The sequence below is a fragment of the Grus americana genome, chromosome 27 (genome assembly GCF_028858705.1).
Source record: "Grus americana isolate bGruAme1 chromosome 27, bGruAme1.mat, whole genome shotgun sequence".
Taxonomy (NCBI): Eukaryota; Metazoa; Chordata; class Aves; order Gruiformes; family Gruidae; genus Grus; species Grus americana.
In genome coordinates, this window is record NC_072878.1 from 1,652,333 (window position 1) to 1,669,808 (window position 17,476).

The following is a 17,476-nucleotide window of genomic DNA, read 5'->3' on the forward strand; positions in this document are numbered from 1 at the left end:
GATTACTCAGCACCAGAGCCACCTTGCCATTGCCTTTGCCTACCTGTCATCACTGCCTCCACTTGCCTGCTCTAACCAGCCCCAGAGTTGCTTTGTCAGGGATGGCCCTCAGGGGGACCCATTAATGCTCCAAGAAACTGTGGAGTTTGCATCGCACTGTGACTTCTGGAGAGGTTTCATCAGCTTCCTCTCAGGGCCTGAGCTTCATGGACTCATCCCCAAACCCACCAGAGGGGTCATTAACATGCCGCCTTGGGCTGGGCCTCTGCTGCTGAGCTGCTCCAGGCTCCTGGGATGGAGGGAGCTCATGGCAAGTGGGCTGTGCTGCAGAGAGACATCTCTGCCCAGGAGCTGCTCCTCTGCAGAGCACAGCAGGGCTGAGGGCTCTGCCTGCAGGCACCGAGGGGAGAACAGCGAGGCAGAGAGAGCTTAAAGGCAGTTGGAAATGGGAGGCTTGCTGAGAGCTCAGGGAAAGAGAAATCTTCAGAGCCCTTGACACGGTAAGTCTCTGGGTGCAGGGCAATGCCGATGCGGTTCCTGGAGGCATCTCCTCAAGCTGGCACAGCTCAAGCTTATGGGATCTGTAAGGAGGGGGCTTTTTTAGGCAATTTTGAATAGCTGTGTAGCCACAGTTTTCAGCTGGAGGTGCCCAGTTGTGTCCTTCAGAGGACGGTCCCTGCACACCAGGGGAATCTTCTGCCTGCCAGGGTCAGCCCTCAGCCTGCCCGGGGAGCTGCCCAGGGCACTGCAGGGAGAAGCTGTGGGTGGAAGGAGCGACCCCCTGGAAGGGCAGGGCAGGGTCCTTCTGCTCTTGAGAGGGTGCTGCGTGTTTCCAGTCTACTCACAGCTCCAGATCACCCCTGGGACATTTCCCAGGGAACTTTTCAAGAAGCACATCAAGGCAGGGTCTACCTCAGAGTAAAGGTGCTTTCCAGTGTCTGCACTTTCACTTTCCTGCTGGGACAGTAGATGCAAATGGTAACAGAGCTGTCAGATTTCAACAAGAGACAGAGACTCCTAAGACTTGCCAGCATGGACATCCCCCATGGCAATTCCTTGCTGCCAGGAGGTGTGACACAGATGCACACAGAGGGTGGGATGGGGTCTGTGAGCAGGGACAGGGAAGAGATCTGGGGAAAGAGAAACAGCTCCTGGCAAATACTGCTCCAGGCAGTGGAGACGTGGGCAGGGAGTGGGAGGAAACTGCACACAAGGATTGGGAGATGCTGTGTTCAGGCAGATCTCGTTTGGTCCCTCACTCTAGATGTCTGCTGGGTGTTGTCTGCTGGGCAATGAGCTGAAGCTGAGTTTAAGACATGCCATCTTCAGGACACCTGACTCTCTGCTTTTTCTGTCCCACTGGGCTTGCGTGGTGCCCCCCAGAAAGGCACAGCTTACCTGTAGGAAACTACGGAGTGCTGAGCCATCCCTCGTGGGTTGCCAGTCTCCTCTCAGATTCCTTTGCTTCTCTCTGAGAGGGGCCATGTCCTGCCCTCTCCACCACAACTCCACATCTGTGCTAGAAGAGTTTCCATATCTGCCCTTTGAAACAGGACTCCCCTGCACTCATCACAACTTGTGTGCATAGTCATCCTTGAGCTAGCAGAAGCAAAAGCACAGGGCAGCTTGGAACAAGACTAATGGACACTGCAGCTCTCCCGACTCTGCACTGAGACACAGAGAGCTGAGCCCTTTTCCCTGTCTTGTCCTAAGAGTCCACACTTTCAGTCATAAAAAAAGAGGATTTCTACCAGTAAAAATAGTACTAAACCAGATGTGATGGTGGAAAGAGAAAAACACAGAGAAAGTCATCATAAAGACATGCTCAGCCTCTCTTCTGCAGCCCACACTCCCTGGAGTGATGAGTGCAGATATTGAACATTTCCATCAAGGGTGAATTGCATCTGACAGCCCTTGTGACCATTGGGGAAGCCAAGAACCAGCTCCCATGTACTCACTGCAGCAGGGCAGAGCTGACTCCTTGGCAGCACAGGGGCAGAGGTCCTGCTCCTCACAGCACAATCAGCCAGCACAAAGCAAAGAAAGGAAATGCCTTGGAATTGGGGGACATGGGGTGGGATCTCTGTGAAAAATGGAGAGGCTTTGCTCAGAGAACTCTGTCATAGCTTTTCCCTGTCCTTTCCTTTTTAGGACAATGGCCCCATATTAAGAACCAGCAAATGTCCAACAGCAGCTCCATCACTGAGTTCCTCCTCCTGGCATTCGCAGACACACGGGAGCTGCAGCTCTTGCACTTCTGGCTCTTCCTGGGCATCTACCTGGCTGCTCTCCTGGCCAATGGCCTCATCATCACTGCCATCGCCTGCGACCACCACCTCCACACCCCCATGTACTTCTTCCTCCTCAACCTCTCCCTCCTCGACCTGGGCACCATCTCCACCACTGTCCCTAAAGCCATGGCCAATTCCCTCTGGGACACCAGGGCCATCTCCTACACAGGATGTGCTTCTCAGGTCTTTTTCTTTTTCTTTCTGATCTCAGCAGAATATTCTCTACTGACCATCATGTGCTATGACCGCTACGTTGCCATCTGCCAACCCCTGCACTACGGGACCCTCCTGGGCAGCAGAGCTTGTGTCCACATGGCAGCAGCTGCCTGGGGCACTGGGTTTCTCAATGCTCTGCTGCACACGGCCAATACATTTTCTATACCACTCTGCCAGGGTAATGCTCTGGACCAGTTCTTCTGTGAAATCCCCCAGATCCTCAAGCTCTCCTGCTCAGATGCCTACCTCAGGGAGGTTTGGCTTCTTATGTTAAGTTCTTTTTTAGGTTTTGGGTGTTTTGTTTTCATTGTGGTGTCCTATGTGCAGATCTTCAGGGCTGTGCTGAGGATCCCCTCTGAGCAGGGACGGCACAAAGCCTTTTCCACGTGCCTCCCTCACCTGGCCGTGGTCTCCCTGTTTGTCAGCACTGGAATGTTTGCCTACCTGAAGCCCCCCTCCATCTCCTCCCCATGCCTGGACCTGGTGGTGGCAGTTCTGTACTCGGTGGTGCCTCCAGCAGTGAACCCCCTCATCTACAGCATGAGGAACCAGGAGCTCAAGGATGCAGTTTGGAAAGTGATGACTAGATGGTTTTTAGAAGTAAAATAGTTCCCAGCTGCTTCTCCATATTATGTGTAACATAATTCATAACAGGCTCATCCTATCTTTTATACATTTTGTAGTTGTTGATATTGTTGATTTTTTTTTTCACTTCCAATAATGTTGTTCACAAAGAATTATCGTTATTCATACTAATTCTTATATATTATAGAATAGAATCATATCATAGAATGGTTTGGATTGAAATGAACCTCAAACATCTTCTAGTTCCAAACCCACTGCCATGGCCAGGGACACCTTCCACTAGACCGGGTTGCCCAAAGCCTCATCCAACATGGCCTTGAACACTGCCAGGGACGGGGCATCCACAGCTTCTCTGGGCAATGTGTTCCAGTGCCTCACCACCCTCACAGGGAAGATTTTTTCCCTTATATCTAATCAAATTCTACCCTCTTTTATTTTAAGGCCATTACACCGTGTCTTGTCACTACATGCCATTGAAACAGCCCCAGTCCAGCTTTCTGGTAGGCCCCTTTTTTGGTACGGGAAAGCTCGTATAAGGTCTCCCCAGAGCCTTCTCTTCTCCAGGGTGAACCACCCCAACTCTTTCAGCCTGCCTTCATGCCAGATGTGTTCCAGCCCTCTGATAATTTCGTGTCCCTCCTCTGGACTCACTTCAACAGGTCCATGTCCTTCTTATGTTGAGGGCCCCAGAGCTGGATGCCATGATGCTGGGGGGTCTCACCAGAGCAGAGTAGAGGGGCAGGATAACCTCCCTCACCCTGCTGGTCACGCTTCTTTTGATGCAGTCGAGGACACAGTTGGTTTTCTGGGCTTCAAGCCTGTGTTGATGGCTTGTGTTGATCATCTCGTTAATCAACACACCCAAGTCCTTCTCCTCAGGGCTGCTTTCAGTCCATTGTCTACCTCTCTGGTTTGACCAAAGACAGTCTAAATGAATTTCCGTGCCCTCAGAAAAGGACCCTGCAGTGACATTTCTGACTGAGATTTTATCCCCCAAGACCTTCTCTGGAGCTGCAGAGGCAGTTCCTGTGTACAGAGTCCCTGCACAGCAGATCTCTGACAGAGCTGGCCTCTGTAACAGCATTTCCACCAGGAAAGGCAATCTCCTCAGGGCACTGCCCAAAGGCTTACGTCTTTTTCCAGTGTTTCTCTCAAGACCATGCCCAAGGAAGAGACTCTGGAGAAAACTGTTGCTTTGCTTGTTTCTCCATGGGCGCAGAGGGATGAGATGAGGGTCCCAGTGTGCTCTTCCAGGGACTGAGGAATGGCTCAGGTGTTCCTTGTGGGTGGACAGCACCCACACAGATGCTGAATGGACTCCAACTAAGCTGCCTGGGGCTCGACAGCCTGTGGTAGGGCTGACGGCAGAGGAGTGTTTTTCTGGAAGGAATCAGGAGCTGCCAGGAGAGCCCAGGGGATCTGCAGGGACAGCACGTGCCAGGAGGTCAGCAGGGAATGAAGCCCACTGAGCACAAGCCTGTGCAAGGTGAAGTGCCCCAGAGATCAAGTGCTAAATGTGGGTGTGAACCAGCAAGTGAGGGTTCTGCAAGGCCAGGGGACACAGCAGGCACAGGGCAAGGAGCCTGGTGAGTGGTTCGTTTTCCCATCAGTGGACTTCCATAGACTGGATGCGGTGCAGCACCCAAACACATCTCATGGCATTGGCAATAAGGCAGGTCTCCTTTGAGCAGCCTCCATGGCCACATAAGAGCCTCGGTGGGAGGCAGTCAGTGGCAGTGATGTCCCTGAGCTGGGTCTGCCTCCCAGCCTGACCAGCACGTCCCTTGCAGAGTGCCCCTGTGACCCCAGGCCCCACAGCCCACTTGCTCTGCAGAGCAGCTCCACCAGCTCAAGGGCTGTGGAGAGCATGGGCAGGGGGTGTAGGAGTGGCTGTCCAGGCCAGCACAGATGTGCCCACCTTGTCAAAAGGCTCTTTACAGACATGAGATGTCCTGGTGTTTTCCCAAAAGTGGGATCATTTACCCCATGTGCAGTACACCAATACACACACAGAGCAGAGGTATTTTATTTATTTCATGTCTGCACAGAGATGGTTGCAGGGTGGTAATGCCACAAAGCTAGCACACTGCACACAGAAACTACAACATATTTATCTTGTTGCAGAATTAGAAAAATTATCAGGTTGTCAATCTTTCAGGCCCTCTTCAAGAACATTCCTTAGCAAGGCGTGCATTTATCAGTATTTCCCTCTTCTTCAAGGGTCCAGTCATTATCAAAGCAACGCAGTGTATTTAACCCTGAATTAGACAGTGTCTAAGCATTAACCCAAACACATTCCTCACCCTGTCAAGTGGAAAATTCTACTTGACAGATATCAATACTGTCACTGTCTACAGCTGTCTTATGGGATGGTGCAGAGGAGAAGGAGTCAGACTCTTCCCATGTGGGCACAGTGGAAGGATGAGAAGCCATGGGAAAAAGTTGGGATGTGGGAAATTCTGACTAGACTTAAGAGAAAAGAAGCTGCACTATAAGGTCCATGAGGCACCAGGAACAGGCACTCCGAAAGGCTGTGGTACCTCCACAATGGAGATATTCAAGCCTCAACCAGATGTAGTGCATTGTAATGGGTGACTACCTAATGCAGGGGACAGAGGCACTCATCTGTTGGCCCAACCGACCATCTAGAGAGGTTTGCTGCTTGCTGGGGACAAGGATCCAGGATGTTGTGGTGGGACGTCCAAAGCTCATCTGGCTCTCTGACTACTGCCTCCTGCTCTTAACCCATGTGGGCCCAAATGACACTACCAGGGGCAACCTGGACAGTACCAGAAGTGACTACAAAGCTCTGGGGGTGGCACTGAAGGGCATGGGGGCCCAGGTGGTGTTCTCCTCAATCTCATTGGTGAGGAGAAAGGCACTACTAGGACAAGTTAATAATTAACTGTGGAACTGGGGTAGGGTTTTGGGTTCAACGACCATGGGACCCTGTTTACAGACCAGCATCGTCCTGGCAGAGATGGGATCCACCTCACTAAGCAGGGCAAAGCTGTTTCTGCCAATAGGCTGGCTGACCTCATAAGGAGGCCTTTGAACTAAGAATGATGGGGGAGGGAGAGAGTAACCAGCAGTCCTCTAAGGGAGTGACAGGATCAATGATCAAGGGCATGGGGTGATGTGATGGGAAGGGATCACAAAATCAACAAAATGGGGCTCAAGTTCAGTGCTTGCATGTAAGCAAGGAAATGCCTACAAAGCACCATGATGGAGAAATCTCTCATACCCTCTCCAAGAACTCAACATGCTGGGGTTCCTCTCTAAAGTGTCTGTACTCTAATGCATGCAGCATGAGCATAAACATGAGGATTTAGAGATCGGTGTGCAGCTGCAGGGCAATGATCTTGTTGGGATCATGGAAACATGGTGGGATGGCTCCCATGATTGGATGTCGCAATGGAGGGATACAGGCTCTTGAGGAAGGAGAGGATGGGATGACAAGGAGGGGGAGATGCCTTTTATGTGGCAGAACAGCTGGAGTACATGGAGCTTTGTCTGGGGATGGGTAGGGAGCCAAGAGAACCTAAGGGTGAGGATTAAAGTGAGACCAGGAAAGGGTGGCATTACAGTGGATGTCTGCTATCGGCCACTCGACCAGGAAGAAGAAGTATATGAGGCCCTCAACAGGCAGATAGGAGCAGCCTCACATTGGCAGGCTCTGGTCCTCATGGGAGATGTCAACCACCTCGATATTTGCTCAAAGGACAACACAGCAGGGCATAAGCAATCCAGGAGGTTTGTGGAGTGCCTGGATGAGAAATTCCTCACTCAAATGGCAAAGGAGCCAATGAGGAGAGGTGCTCTGCCTGACCTCATCCTCATCAACAATGAGGGCCTTGTTGGGGATGTGAAGGTCAAAGGCAGCCTTGTGACCATGAGATGGGGCTGTAGTGACCATGAGATGATGGAGTTCAGGTTCCTGAGGGCAGGCAGGAAGGCAAAAACAATCTCAGAGCCCTGGGTTTAAGGGGAGTAGACTTTGGGCTCTTCAAGGATCTGCTTGGAAGAGTCCCATGGGATGTGGCCCTGGAGGGAAGGGGGGGCCCAAGAAAGCTGGTTCATATTGCAGGATCACCTCCTCCAAGCTCAAGAGAAGCACATCCCATCAAATATGATGTCAGGCAAAAATGCCAGGAGAGCTGTGTGGATGAACAAGGAGCTCCTGGCCAAACTCAAACACAAGAAGGAAGAATACAGAGGGTGGAAGTGAGGACGGGTCACCTGGGAGGAACACAGAGACATTGAGCATGCAGGGAGAAAGGTAGGAAAGCTAAAGCCCAAATGGCATGGAATTTGGCAAGGGATGCCAAAGAAACCAAGAAGGGCTTCTGTAAGAGGGAACAAAAGGGAAACAAGGGAAACTGTGGGCCCATTGCTCAGTGAGACTGGGGACCTGGTGACGCAGGACATGCGAAAGGCTGAGGCACCGAATGCCGTCACTGCCTCAGTATTTGCCAGCAAGATCGGCCTTCAGGAATCCCAGGTGCCAGAGACCAGGGGGAAAGTCTGGAGCATGGAGATGTGCCTTGCTGGAAAAGGATCGGATCAGGGAATACTCAGGCAAACTGGACATACATAAGGCCCTGGGCCTTGACGACTCCTGATGACTTCCTTATCGTTCCTGTGCCTGGAAAGGGTTTCCAGCATTAGCTGCTCCATCATCTTCCCAGGAAGGGAGGTGAGTCTGACTGGCCTGTAGTTCCCTGCGTCTTCCTTCTTTTCCTGCTTGAAGACAGGAGTGACATTTGTTTTCCACATCTGTGCTCTGGCCCTCTTTATTTGGCTGGGCTCTGGGCCTCTGCGTATCGAGTGAGGTCTGGCACTTGGCGGGTCATGGTGTTATGCCATGGCACATCCCATAAAGATGTGGCCAGCTCAGAGAAAGGGATGCCATGAAGGAAGTGATAGCAGGTGTGGCCATTTCTTGATGGCAAAGAAATATAGGGTGATCTATCCAACTCCTCCTACCTTCCTTGCTCCAAGCTCCCTTTAGCTATGAAATGCAGATTTATCATATGACGATATAAATGTGTCACCAGAACACAGTTTCCCCATTCAAAGTGATGGCAGGAAATATATTTCTGGAAATGGCTGTATAAGTCTCTCTTTCCACAGAGGGAGAGAAAGGGTCATCATCTTGCTGGTCCGTGTCCGTGTCCTATGAAAAAACTCATGAGAATTTACAGAATATATATTCAAACTCCATTAGGAGACACTCAGGATCAATATGAACTCAGGATTTCTCATATCACGTAATGTGTGAGCAGAAAAATTAAGAACTCTGTGTGTGGGGGGGGGAAAGAATCCTTCCTTACTGTTTAGTGCTGTAATCTTTGGACTTTAACTACACTCCTGAAATCTCTCTAATTAACCACATAAGAACTGAAGACCTAAAGGAAAATTATGCACAGAGCATTGGCTCATTAGGGCATTTTGCATGTTAATTAGCCCCCTGGTGCCAAGTTCCTGAACTGCAGGTCCTGAAAGATTGAACAAGTGTCTAAAGAAGTAAAAGTCAGCAGCAAACCTCCAAGTTTCTGAGAGTGTTAGTGGGCCGCAGGGAGGACCATCACTCAAGAGACCATGGGGGGAATGACCAGACAAGGAGATTTACAAAGGCATGTAATGATAGGCCAAGAAGTAATGGCTTTAAGCTGAAGGAGGGTAGATTTAGATTAGATATTAGGAAAAAATTCTTCTCTATGAGGGTGGTGAGTCACTGGAACATGTTGCCCAGAGAAGTTGTGGATACCCCCTCCCTGGAAGTGTTCAAGGCCAGGTTGGATGGGGCTTTGGACAACCTGGTCTAGTGGAGGCTGTCCCTGCCCATGGCAGGGGATTGAACTAGATGATCTTTGAGGTCCCTTCCAACCCAAACCATTCTGTGATTCTGTGGTTGTCCCTGGGAGCTGGTAAAACAGGAAGTCAGAGGCACTGGTCACATGTGGAAAATCAAATGTGGAGGTGGCTGTGAAAGCCCTAAATGTGTTTCACCAAGCAGGATGGCCAAGCCCTGACCCCCATTCCCTGAAGAGAGGATCCTTTCCCTCATGAGATGCTTACAGCTCTTCCTGGGAGCAGTGTGATGGGAGGGTACGTGATGCGAAGTGCAGGTCAGTGGTAGGACACCTCCCAGGCTCTATGGGGGGGTGGGTGAGGAGGCAACAAGGCCCTGGGACTGTAAGGGACTGGGGCCTTCTCATGGGACTCAGTGGAGGAGACAGCAGCCACTGTGGAGAGCACAAGGACTTCTGTCCTGGTGTTGGAGGAGGGCCCAGCCACACCAAGGCCATCAGCTGTTGGCACCACAGATGGTCCTACACTGTCCTGTGCCCGTTCCAGTTTTCCTGAGGTCTTTAGCTACCTCCTCCTGCTTCCTCATCTCACTCTGACCTTGGGATCTCCTAAGCTTTACTGATGCCAGTGAAAGGCAAGATGCTAACTGCGGTACAACTTGCTTAGAAGAATGAACACTAATTGAGACTATGAGCTTTTACCTCAGGGCCCATGTGACCTGAAGACCCAACCTAAGCCAGCTCTTACCGGCTGAGAACATCCCATGTCCATGATAAACCCATGGAAGATTTACCTTTCAAAAAACCGGGCGTATAACCACGGCCAGAACAGCAACCGACCAGCATCCAGGATAATCCCCCAACCTGAGCAGGACATCGCTTTAGAACAAAGAGAATTAACATACCACTGACCGTTTGTCTGCACCACCTGCATGGGACAAGGATGTAGGAACTGATGAGCCCATCCCTTAACGTGAGTGATTGCATTGGTCTCCACAACTGTACTGTAACAGATACAAACCCTGCTTTCCTCTGTACTGGGGTCCTCCAGCCATTAGGCTGAGGCACCACTGCCTGCACAGCTGAAATAAGAGAATAAATTACCTTGGTAATTCTATGCTAAGCTTCCTTGTCTCCCTCCCCAGCCAGCAAATGAAGGACTTGTATGTGCCACTTTGGCCTCACTGCCTGTGCCTGCAAAGACAAAGCTGTGGTTAACTGAGGACTTGACAGTGCCTGTGAATTCCCTGCAACCCCTCGGGCATCTTCCAATGCCCTGCTAATGTCCTCTGGCACCCAAAATAGCCCAGTCCCAGACTCGCTTGACTCCTGTACTTATTGCCATATCCCAGCACTGAAATGCATGTCCTCCTGCTGCTGTTGCTGCCTCCAAATCAAAATTCAGCCTGATTCCCTTCAGCATGACACCCCCGCAGCCCCACCACTACTTCAAGTCTTCTTCCTGCCTTTAACACACTCACTGCTATGCATACCCCTCTCTCTGCCTGCACCCCCATGTGTCTCTCAAGCCCTTCCCGTTTCCCCTGCAGTTGTGGGACCTCCCTCCAGGAGGGTCGTGCATTCTCCAGGATCATGGATGTTTCCTGTGGTCCATCCAAGTGTGGGGAGTGAAGGAGGGGAAGAGAGCAAGGTCAGCTCCTGAGGCATGACTGAGCACAGCCACCCCCAGCAGCGGGCATTCCCTATCTGCCAGGCTGAGGCATGCACACAAGATGGAAACATCTTCCTTATCTCTGATGTGCACAAGAAGGGACTTTCTTCCTGCCACCTTCCCAGGAAACAGAGAAGCTCCTGGGGGCCAGAGATGGGTGGGCATAAGGGAAAGGAGGTCAGTGGCACCCTGTGTCCCCTGTTCTCTCCAGCATATCCTGAGAGGTCTGCAGCCCCTCCGTGCCATCCTGTCTCCCCAGGCTAGCACAAGAGCCCTGGCCCTTGGGGTCCTCAAGAGCTCCTAATCCCCCAGGGACAAAGCAGCCTGCCCCAAGCTGGTGCAGCCAGAAAGGTGTTTCTCTTTCCTGTTCATTTCTGCTAAGCTAAGAATGGATCTTAGACAAAGAAGTTGCTGCAGGCTCATTTACCTTGCTTAAATAAAATGGTTTCCCATATATACACAGTCTCTTGGTCACACAAGATGGGTGGATATTTAAGAGGAGCAGTAATTATATTTATTTGAAGACAACATCATCCAAAGTGGAAAAAGGAAAAAAAAATAAAGAAGGAAAGACTGGGCCTGTCACGACATACACAGGGAGAGGAACAGCTGCAGAGGAACGTAGGCAGTCTATGGCTGCTGAAAGACATCCAGTCATCATTTTCCTCACGGCATCCTTGAGCTCCTGGTTTCTCATGCTATAGATGAGGGGGTTCAGTGTTGGAGGTACCACCGAGTACACAACAGCAAACAACAGATCAAGAGATGAGGAGGAGATGGAGGGGGGCTTCAGGTAGGCAAACATGGCAGTGCTGACAAAGAGGGAGACCATGGCCAGGTGAGGGAGGCACATGGAAAAGGCTTTGTGCCGTCCCTGCTCAGAGGGGATCCTCAGCATGGCCCTGAAGATCTGCACATACAACAGCACAACGAAAACAAAACAAAAATAGAGAGGTACTAAAAGCAATAAACTCAACTTCCCTGAGGCAGGTGTCTGAGCAGGAGAGCTTGAGTATCTGGCAGATTTCACAGAAGGACTAGTACACTCCTCTGCCATCAGCCCTACCACAGGCTGTCAAGCCCCAGGCAGCTTAGTTGGAGTCCATTCAGCATCTGTGTGGGTGCTGTCCACCCACAAGGAACACCTGAGCCATTCCTCAGTCCCTGGAAGAGCACACTGCACATAGGACAGCACAATGAAAACAAAACAGCCAAAAGCTAGACAGACACTAACCATGAGAAGCCCAGCCTCCCTGAGGTAATCTGAGTCTGAGCAGGAGAGCTTGAGGATCTGGGGAACTTCACAGAAGAACTGGTCCAGGGCATTGCCCTGGCAGAGAGGTATAGAAAATGTATTGGCCGTGTGCAGCACAGCATTGAGAAACCCACTGCCCCAGGCAGCTTCTGCCATGTGGACACAAGCTCTGCTGCCCAGGAGGGTCCCATAGTGCAGGGGTTGGCAGATGGCAACGTAGCGGTCGTAGGACATGACGGTGAGAAGGAAATATTCTGCTGAGATCAGAAAGAAAAAGAAAAAGATCTGTGCAGCACATCCTGTGTAGGAGATGGCCCTGGTGTCCCAGATTAAGTTGGCCATGGCTTTGGGCACAGTGGTGGAGATGGTGCCCAGGTCGAGGAGGGAGAGGTTGAGGAGGAAGAAGTACATGGGTGTGTGGAGGTGGTGGTCGCAGGCTATGGCAGTGATGATGAGGCCATTGGCCAGGAGAGCAGCCAGGTAGATGCCCAGGAAGAGCCAGAAGTGCAAGAGCTGCAGCTCCCGTGTGTCTGTGAATGCCAAGAGGAGGAACTCAGTGATGGAGCTGCTGTTGGACATTTGTTGGTTCTTAATATGGGGCCATTGTCCTAAAAAGGAAAGGGCAGGGAAAAGCTATGACAGAGTTCTCCTAGCAAAGCCACTCCATTTTTCATAGAAACCCTGCCACCTCTCCTAGTTCCAGGGGATTTCTTTGCTTTGTGCTGACTGAGTGCGCTGTGAGGAGCAGGACCTCTGCCCCTGTGCTGCCAAGGAGTCAGCTCTGCCCTGCTGCAGTGAGTATATGGGAGCTGGTTCTTGACACCCCCGATGGTCACAAGGGCTGTCAGATGCAATTCACCCTTGATGGAAATGTTCAATATCTGCAGTCATCACTCCAAAGAGTGTGGGCTGCAGAAGAGCAGCTCAGCATGTCTGTTGCTCTGTAGTTTTTTTGTTTCCATCATCACATCTGGTGAGTATTAGCTTTAGGGCCAAAGATGCTCTTTTTTACGACTGAAAGGGTGGATTGTTAGAAAAAGAGACGCAAAAGGTCTCAGGTCTCTGTGTCTCAGCGCAGAGTCAAAAGAGCTGCAGTGTCCATCCTTCTTGTTCCCAACAGCCCCGTGCTTTTGCTTCTGCTACCTTGAGGTAGAAGAAGATGACAGCATATACTGATTAGTGTTTAAAAAAAAAAAAAGGAAGCACAACTAGAGTTTGATGAAAGCAGGAGAGTCCTATTTCAAAGGACAGATCTTAGAATTGGATCTTAGAACTGGACATGGCCTCTCTCAGACAGAAGCACAGGAATCTGACAGGAGACTGGCGACCCACGAGGGATGGGTCAGAACTCCCTGGGATCCTACAGCAGAGCTGTGCCTTTCTCGGGGGGCAGCACAGAAGCTCGGTGGGAGAGACAAAGAAGACATTCAGGAATCCTGAAGATGGGATGTCCTAAAGGCAGAGTCAGCTCATTGCTCAGCAGACAACGCCCAGCAGACATCTAGAGTGAGGGACCACAAGAGAGCAGCCTGAAGGCAGCCTAGCCCAGAGGAGCTGCTCCTGGGCAGAGATGTCTCGCTGCAGCACAGCCCACTTGCCATGAGCTCCCTCCGTCCCAGGAGACCAGCAGCAGAGGCCCAGCCCAAGGCGGCATGTTAATGACCCCTCTGGTGGGTTTGGGGATGAGTCCATGAAGCTCAGGCCCTGAGAGGAAGCTGATGAAACCTCTCCAGAAGTCACAGTCCGATGCAAACTCCACAGTTTCTTGGAGCATTAATGGGTCCCCCTGAGGGCCATCCCTGACAAAGCAACTCTGGGGCTGGTTAGAGCAGGCAAGTGGAGGCAGTGATGACAGGTAGGCAAAGGCAATGGCAAGGTGGCTCTGATGCTGAGTAATCCTGGGTGTGTTTTATTGAGCCAAAGGGCCAAGCCCTGGTCCCCAGCCCCTGCGAAGGGAGGTCCTGTCCCACACACAGGGCTCAGAGCTCTTCCTGGGGCAGGGTGTTGTGGGGACATGCAATGCCAAGTGCAGGACAGTGGTACGACACCTCCCAGGCTCTTGAGTGGAGACAAGGAGGCCATGAGGCCCTCGTGCTGTCAGGATTAGGTGTCTCCTGGTAGGCCTTGCTGACACAGCCAACAGCCACAGCCAATGGGAGCAAGACCTCAGCTCTGTTGGGGGCTTTCAACTTTGTCATCTCCCTTGACCATCTCCACCACAGGAGGGGCTATGGTGTCCTATGCCTGCACCTGTTTCCTTGAAGGCTGTGGACATCCACTGTGCTTGCCAACCTTGCTCTCACTTGAGCATCTTCCTACCCTTACTGATATCTCTCCATCCTCAGGGGCTGTGTGTTGAAATACAAAGCTTTGGCTAATCCAGACTGTTTCTGGGTGGCCTCTTGTACCACAGAACTGCACTTGGAGTGATGTTTTGTGTAAGTCAACGTGACATGAAATCCTCATGCCCAGTCTCAACTTCCAAAGCTTCCCTTTGTGCCATTATTTCTTTCTTGTGTTGCTTTCCAATGTTGAGAAAAACTCCACCATCTCTGAAACCACACTTCAACCAGTCTCAAGATGGTCTGGGTGGCCATGGTCATCCTAATGCAGACCTGTATGCAGGTGGCCTTGTTCATAGTGAACATGCACCAATGGCTTGTATGGTGTCCCACGTAGCGCCCAGACCCTTCTCCTCAGGGTCACTGCTCAGCCGGTCAGGTGCAAGCCTGCCCTGATGACCGAGGTTACTCTGCCTTCTAATGCAGGACTGGCCACTTGTCCTTGTAACCCTCAAGAGGTTTGTGTTGACTAGCATCTCAAAGTATCTCAGGTCCCTCTGGACTGCAGCCCCATTTGGTCAGTGGTTAATGTTTGTGTGCGGGTGGCTCACCCTGATGGTGGTGGAGTCTCACAAGAGAACAGCATGAGGAGTTGCAGGGCTCTACAGACCCAGGTAGGAATTGCCATGAACACCACCTCCAAAACACCAAATGAGATTACAAAACCAGCAAAACGAGGGCCAGCAGATGTGTTTGGTTTGTGTGGCAAGGTTTTGGTAGCAGGAGGAGGGGAGGCTACAGGGATGTCTTCTGTGAGAAGATGCCAGTGACAGTAATTAGTGAATGATCTCGCCTTGTCCTTATCTCGACACCCCCGAGCCTTTCGTTATATTTTCTCTCCCCTGTCCAGCTGAAGAGGGCAGTGACAGAGCGGCTTTGGTGGGCACCTGACGTCCAGCCAGGGTCAACCCACCACAAGTGGGAGCACTGGTGTGGCACTGGGAGCACTGGAGGGAGCCTGTGAGCAGCTCTAGTAGAAATGGAGCCTAGAAATGTAGACTAGAAATGGAGTAGAAATGGAGACTAGAAGCACTGCGGGGAGCCTGGGAGCGGCTCTGGGGGCACTGGGAGGAGCCAGGGAGCCATAGTAGGAGAACTGGGGTGGCATTGGGACCAGTGGGGGAGACAGGGAGCCACCCTGGGTGCACTGAGGTGGCAGTGGCAGAACTGGGAGGGGAGCCAAGGAGCCCCACTGGGAGAACTGAAGAAGCACTGGGAGAACCAAGGAGTGGCACTGGCTGCACTGGAGTGGCACTGGGAGCACTGGGCTGAGCCAGGGAACTGAACTGGGAGCACTGGGGCAGAACTGGGGGGACTAGGGGGACCGAGGGAATTGCTCTGCAAGTACTGGGGCGGTACTGGGAGCACTGGGGGAAGCCAGTGAATGGCATGGGGACAACTGGAGTGCAACTAGGAGCACTGCAGGGAGCCTGGGAACTGGACTGGGAGCACTGGGGTGGCTCTGGGAGAACTGGAGGTCGGGGGGGAGGGGGGCAAAGAGCCCCACCAGGTTCACTGTGAGGAGCCAGGAATCCACACTGGGAGCACTGGAGTGGCAGTGGGAGCCCTGGGGTGAGCTAGGGAGCAGCACCGACAGCACTCGGTTGGCACTGGGAGCACTGGGGCGGCACTGTGATCCACACTGGCAGCACTGGGGCAGAACTGGGAGCACTGGAATGAGCCAGGAATCCACACTGGGAGCACTGGGGCAGATCTAGGAGAACTGGTAGGACCGGGGAGCCACACTGGGAGCACTGGGGAAACACTGGGAGCACTGTGGCTGCACTGGGAGCTCTGGGGTGGCACTGGGAGCTGTACTGGGAGTACTGGGGAGATACTGGGAGAACTTGTAGGAGCCAGTAATCGGCACTGGGAGCACTGGTGTGGAACCGGGAGCACTGCAGGGAGCCAGGGAGCTGCTCTGGGAGTACTGGGGCAGCACTGGGAGAACCGGGGCAGCACTCTGATCCTCCCTGGCAGCACTGGAGTGTCACTGGGAGGACTTCTCACCTCTGTGCCTGGCAAGATCATGGAGCGGATCCTCCTGGGAACTGTGCTCAGGCACAGGGAAAACCAGGAGGTGATTGGTGACAGCCACCATGGCTTCACTAAGGGCAAATCCTGCCTGACAAAGTTGGTGGCCTTCTACGATGGGGTTACAGCGTTGGTGGATAAGGGAAGAGTGACTGACATCACCTACCTGGACTTGTGCAAGGCATTTGACACTGTCCCGCATGACATCCTTGTCTCTAAATTGGAGAGACATGGATTCGATGAAGGGACCACTCAGTGGATAAGGAATTGGCTGGATGGTCACACTCAAAGACTTGTGGTCAACAGCTCAATGTCCGAGTGGAGACCAGTGACGAGTGGTGTTCCTCAGCGGTTGGTATTTGGACCGGAACTGTTTAACATCTTTGTCGACGACATGGACAGCTGGATCGAGTGCTTCCTCAGCAAGTTTGCCGATGACACCAAGCTGTGTGGTGTGGTCGACACGGTGGAGGGAAGGGATGCCATCCAGAGGGACCTCGACAGGCTGGAGAGGTGGGACCGTGTGAACCTCATGAAGCTCAACAAGGCCAAGTGCAAGGTCCTGCACATGGGTCGGGGCAATCCCAAGCACAACTAAGGGCTGGGTGCAGAATAGATTGAGAGCAGCCCTGAGGAGAAGGATTTGGGGGTGTTGGTTGATGAAAATCTCAACATGAGCCGGCAATGAGCGCCTGCAGCCCAGAAAGCCAACCATGTCCCAGTCTGCATCAAAAGCAGCGTGACCAGCAGGTCGAGGGAGGGGACTCTGTCACTCTTCTCTGCTCTCATGAGACCCCACCTGCAGTACTGCATCCAGCTCTGGGGTCCCCAGTACAAGACAGACATGGAACTGTTGGTGTGAGTCCAGAGGAGGCCAGGAAGATGATCAGAGGGCTGGAGCATGTCTCCTGTGAAGACATACTGAGAGAGTTGGGTTTGTTTAGCATGGAGAAGAGAAGGTTCTGGGGAGACCTAATTCTTTCTAGGTCTTCCAGTACCTGAATGGGGCCTACAGGAAAGCTGGAGAGGGACTGTTTATCCGGGAGTGTCGTGATAGGACAAAGGGGAATTGGGTTTAAGCTAAAAGAGAGTAGATTCACACTAGATGTTTGGAAGAAATTCTTCATTGTGAGGGTGGTGAGGCACTGGAACAGGTTGCCCAGAGAAGCTGTGGATGCCCCCTCCCTGGATGGTTTGAAGGCCAGGTTGGATGGAGCTTTGGGCAGCCTGGTCTAGTGGAGGGTATCCCTGGCCATGGCAGAGGGGCT

General features: G+C 52.2%; 2 protein-coding genes across 2 annotated transcripts; one reads left to right on the plus strand and one right to left on the minus strand.

Moving 5' to 3' along the window:
* Positions 1-2,381: 2,381 nt before the first annotated feature.
* Positions 2,382-7,077, plus strand: LOC129196877 (olfactory receptor 14A16-like; the record flags this gene model as incomplete). Its single annotated transcript, XM_054804848.1, has 2 exons — positions 2,382-3,023; positions 6,709-7,077. Coding segments are annotated over 2 exons (1,011 nt in total), but the record flags the coding sequence as incomplete, so codon positions are not given.
* Positions 7,078-7,327: 250 nt separating this feature from the next.
* Positions 7,328-12,411, minus strand: LOC129196878 (olfactory receptor 14J1-like). The gene is made up of 3 exons (XM_054804849.1): positions 11,761-12,411; positions 11,171-11,487; positions 7,328-7,331 (listed from the first exon to the last, which is right to left on the minus strand). Exons 1-3 carry the CDS (start codon positions 12,409-12,411, stop codon positions 7,328-7,330), a joined length of 972 nt encoding a protein of 323 aa, XP_054660824.1.
* Positions 12,412-17,476: the final 5,065 nt, after the last annotated feature.

Excerpts from the sequence above, each read along its gene's own strand:
- LOC129196878 (XM_054804849.1), bottom strand. The coding sequence starts at position 12,411 with ATGTCCAACAGCAGCTCCATCACTGAGTTCCTCCTCTTGGCATTCACA. Across the intron at positions 11,488-11,760 it reads TTTTCATTGTGCTGTCCTAT|ATCTTCAGGGCCATGCTGAG; the intron begins GTGCAGTGTGCT and ends TTGTATGTGCAG.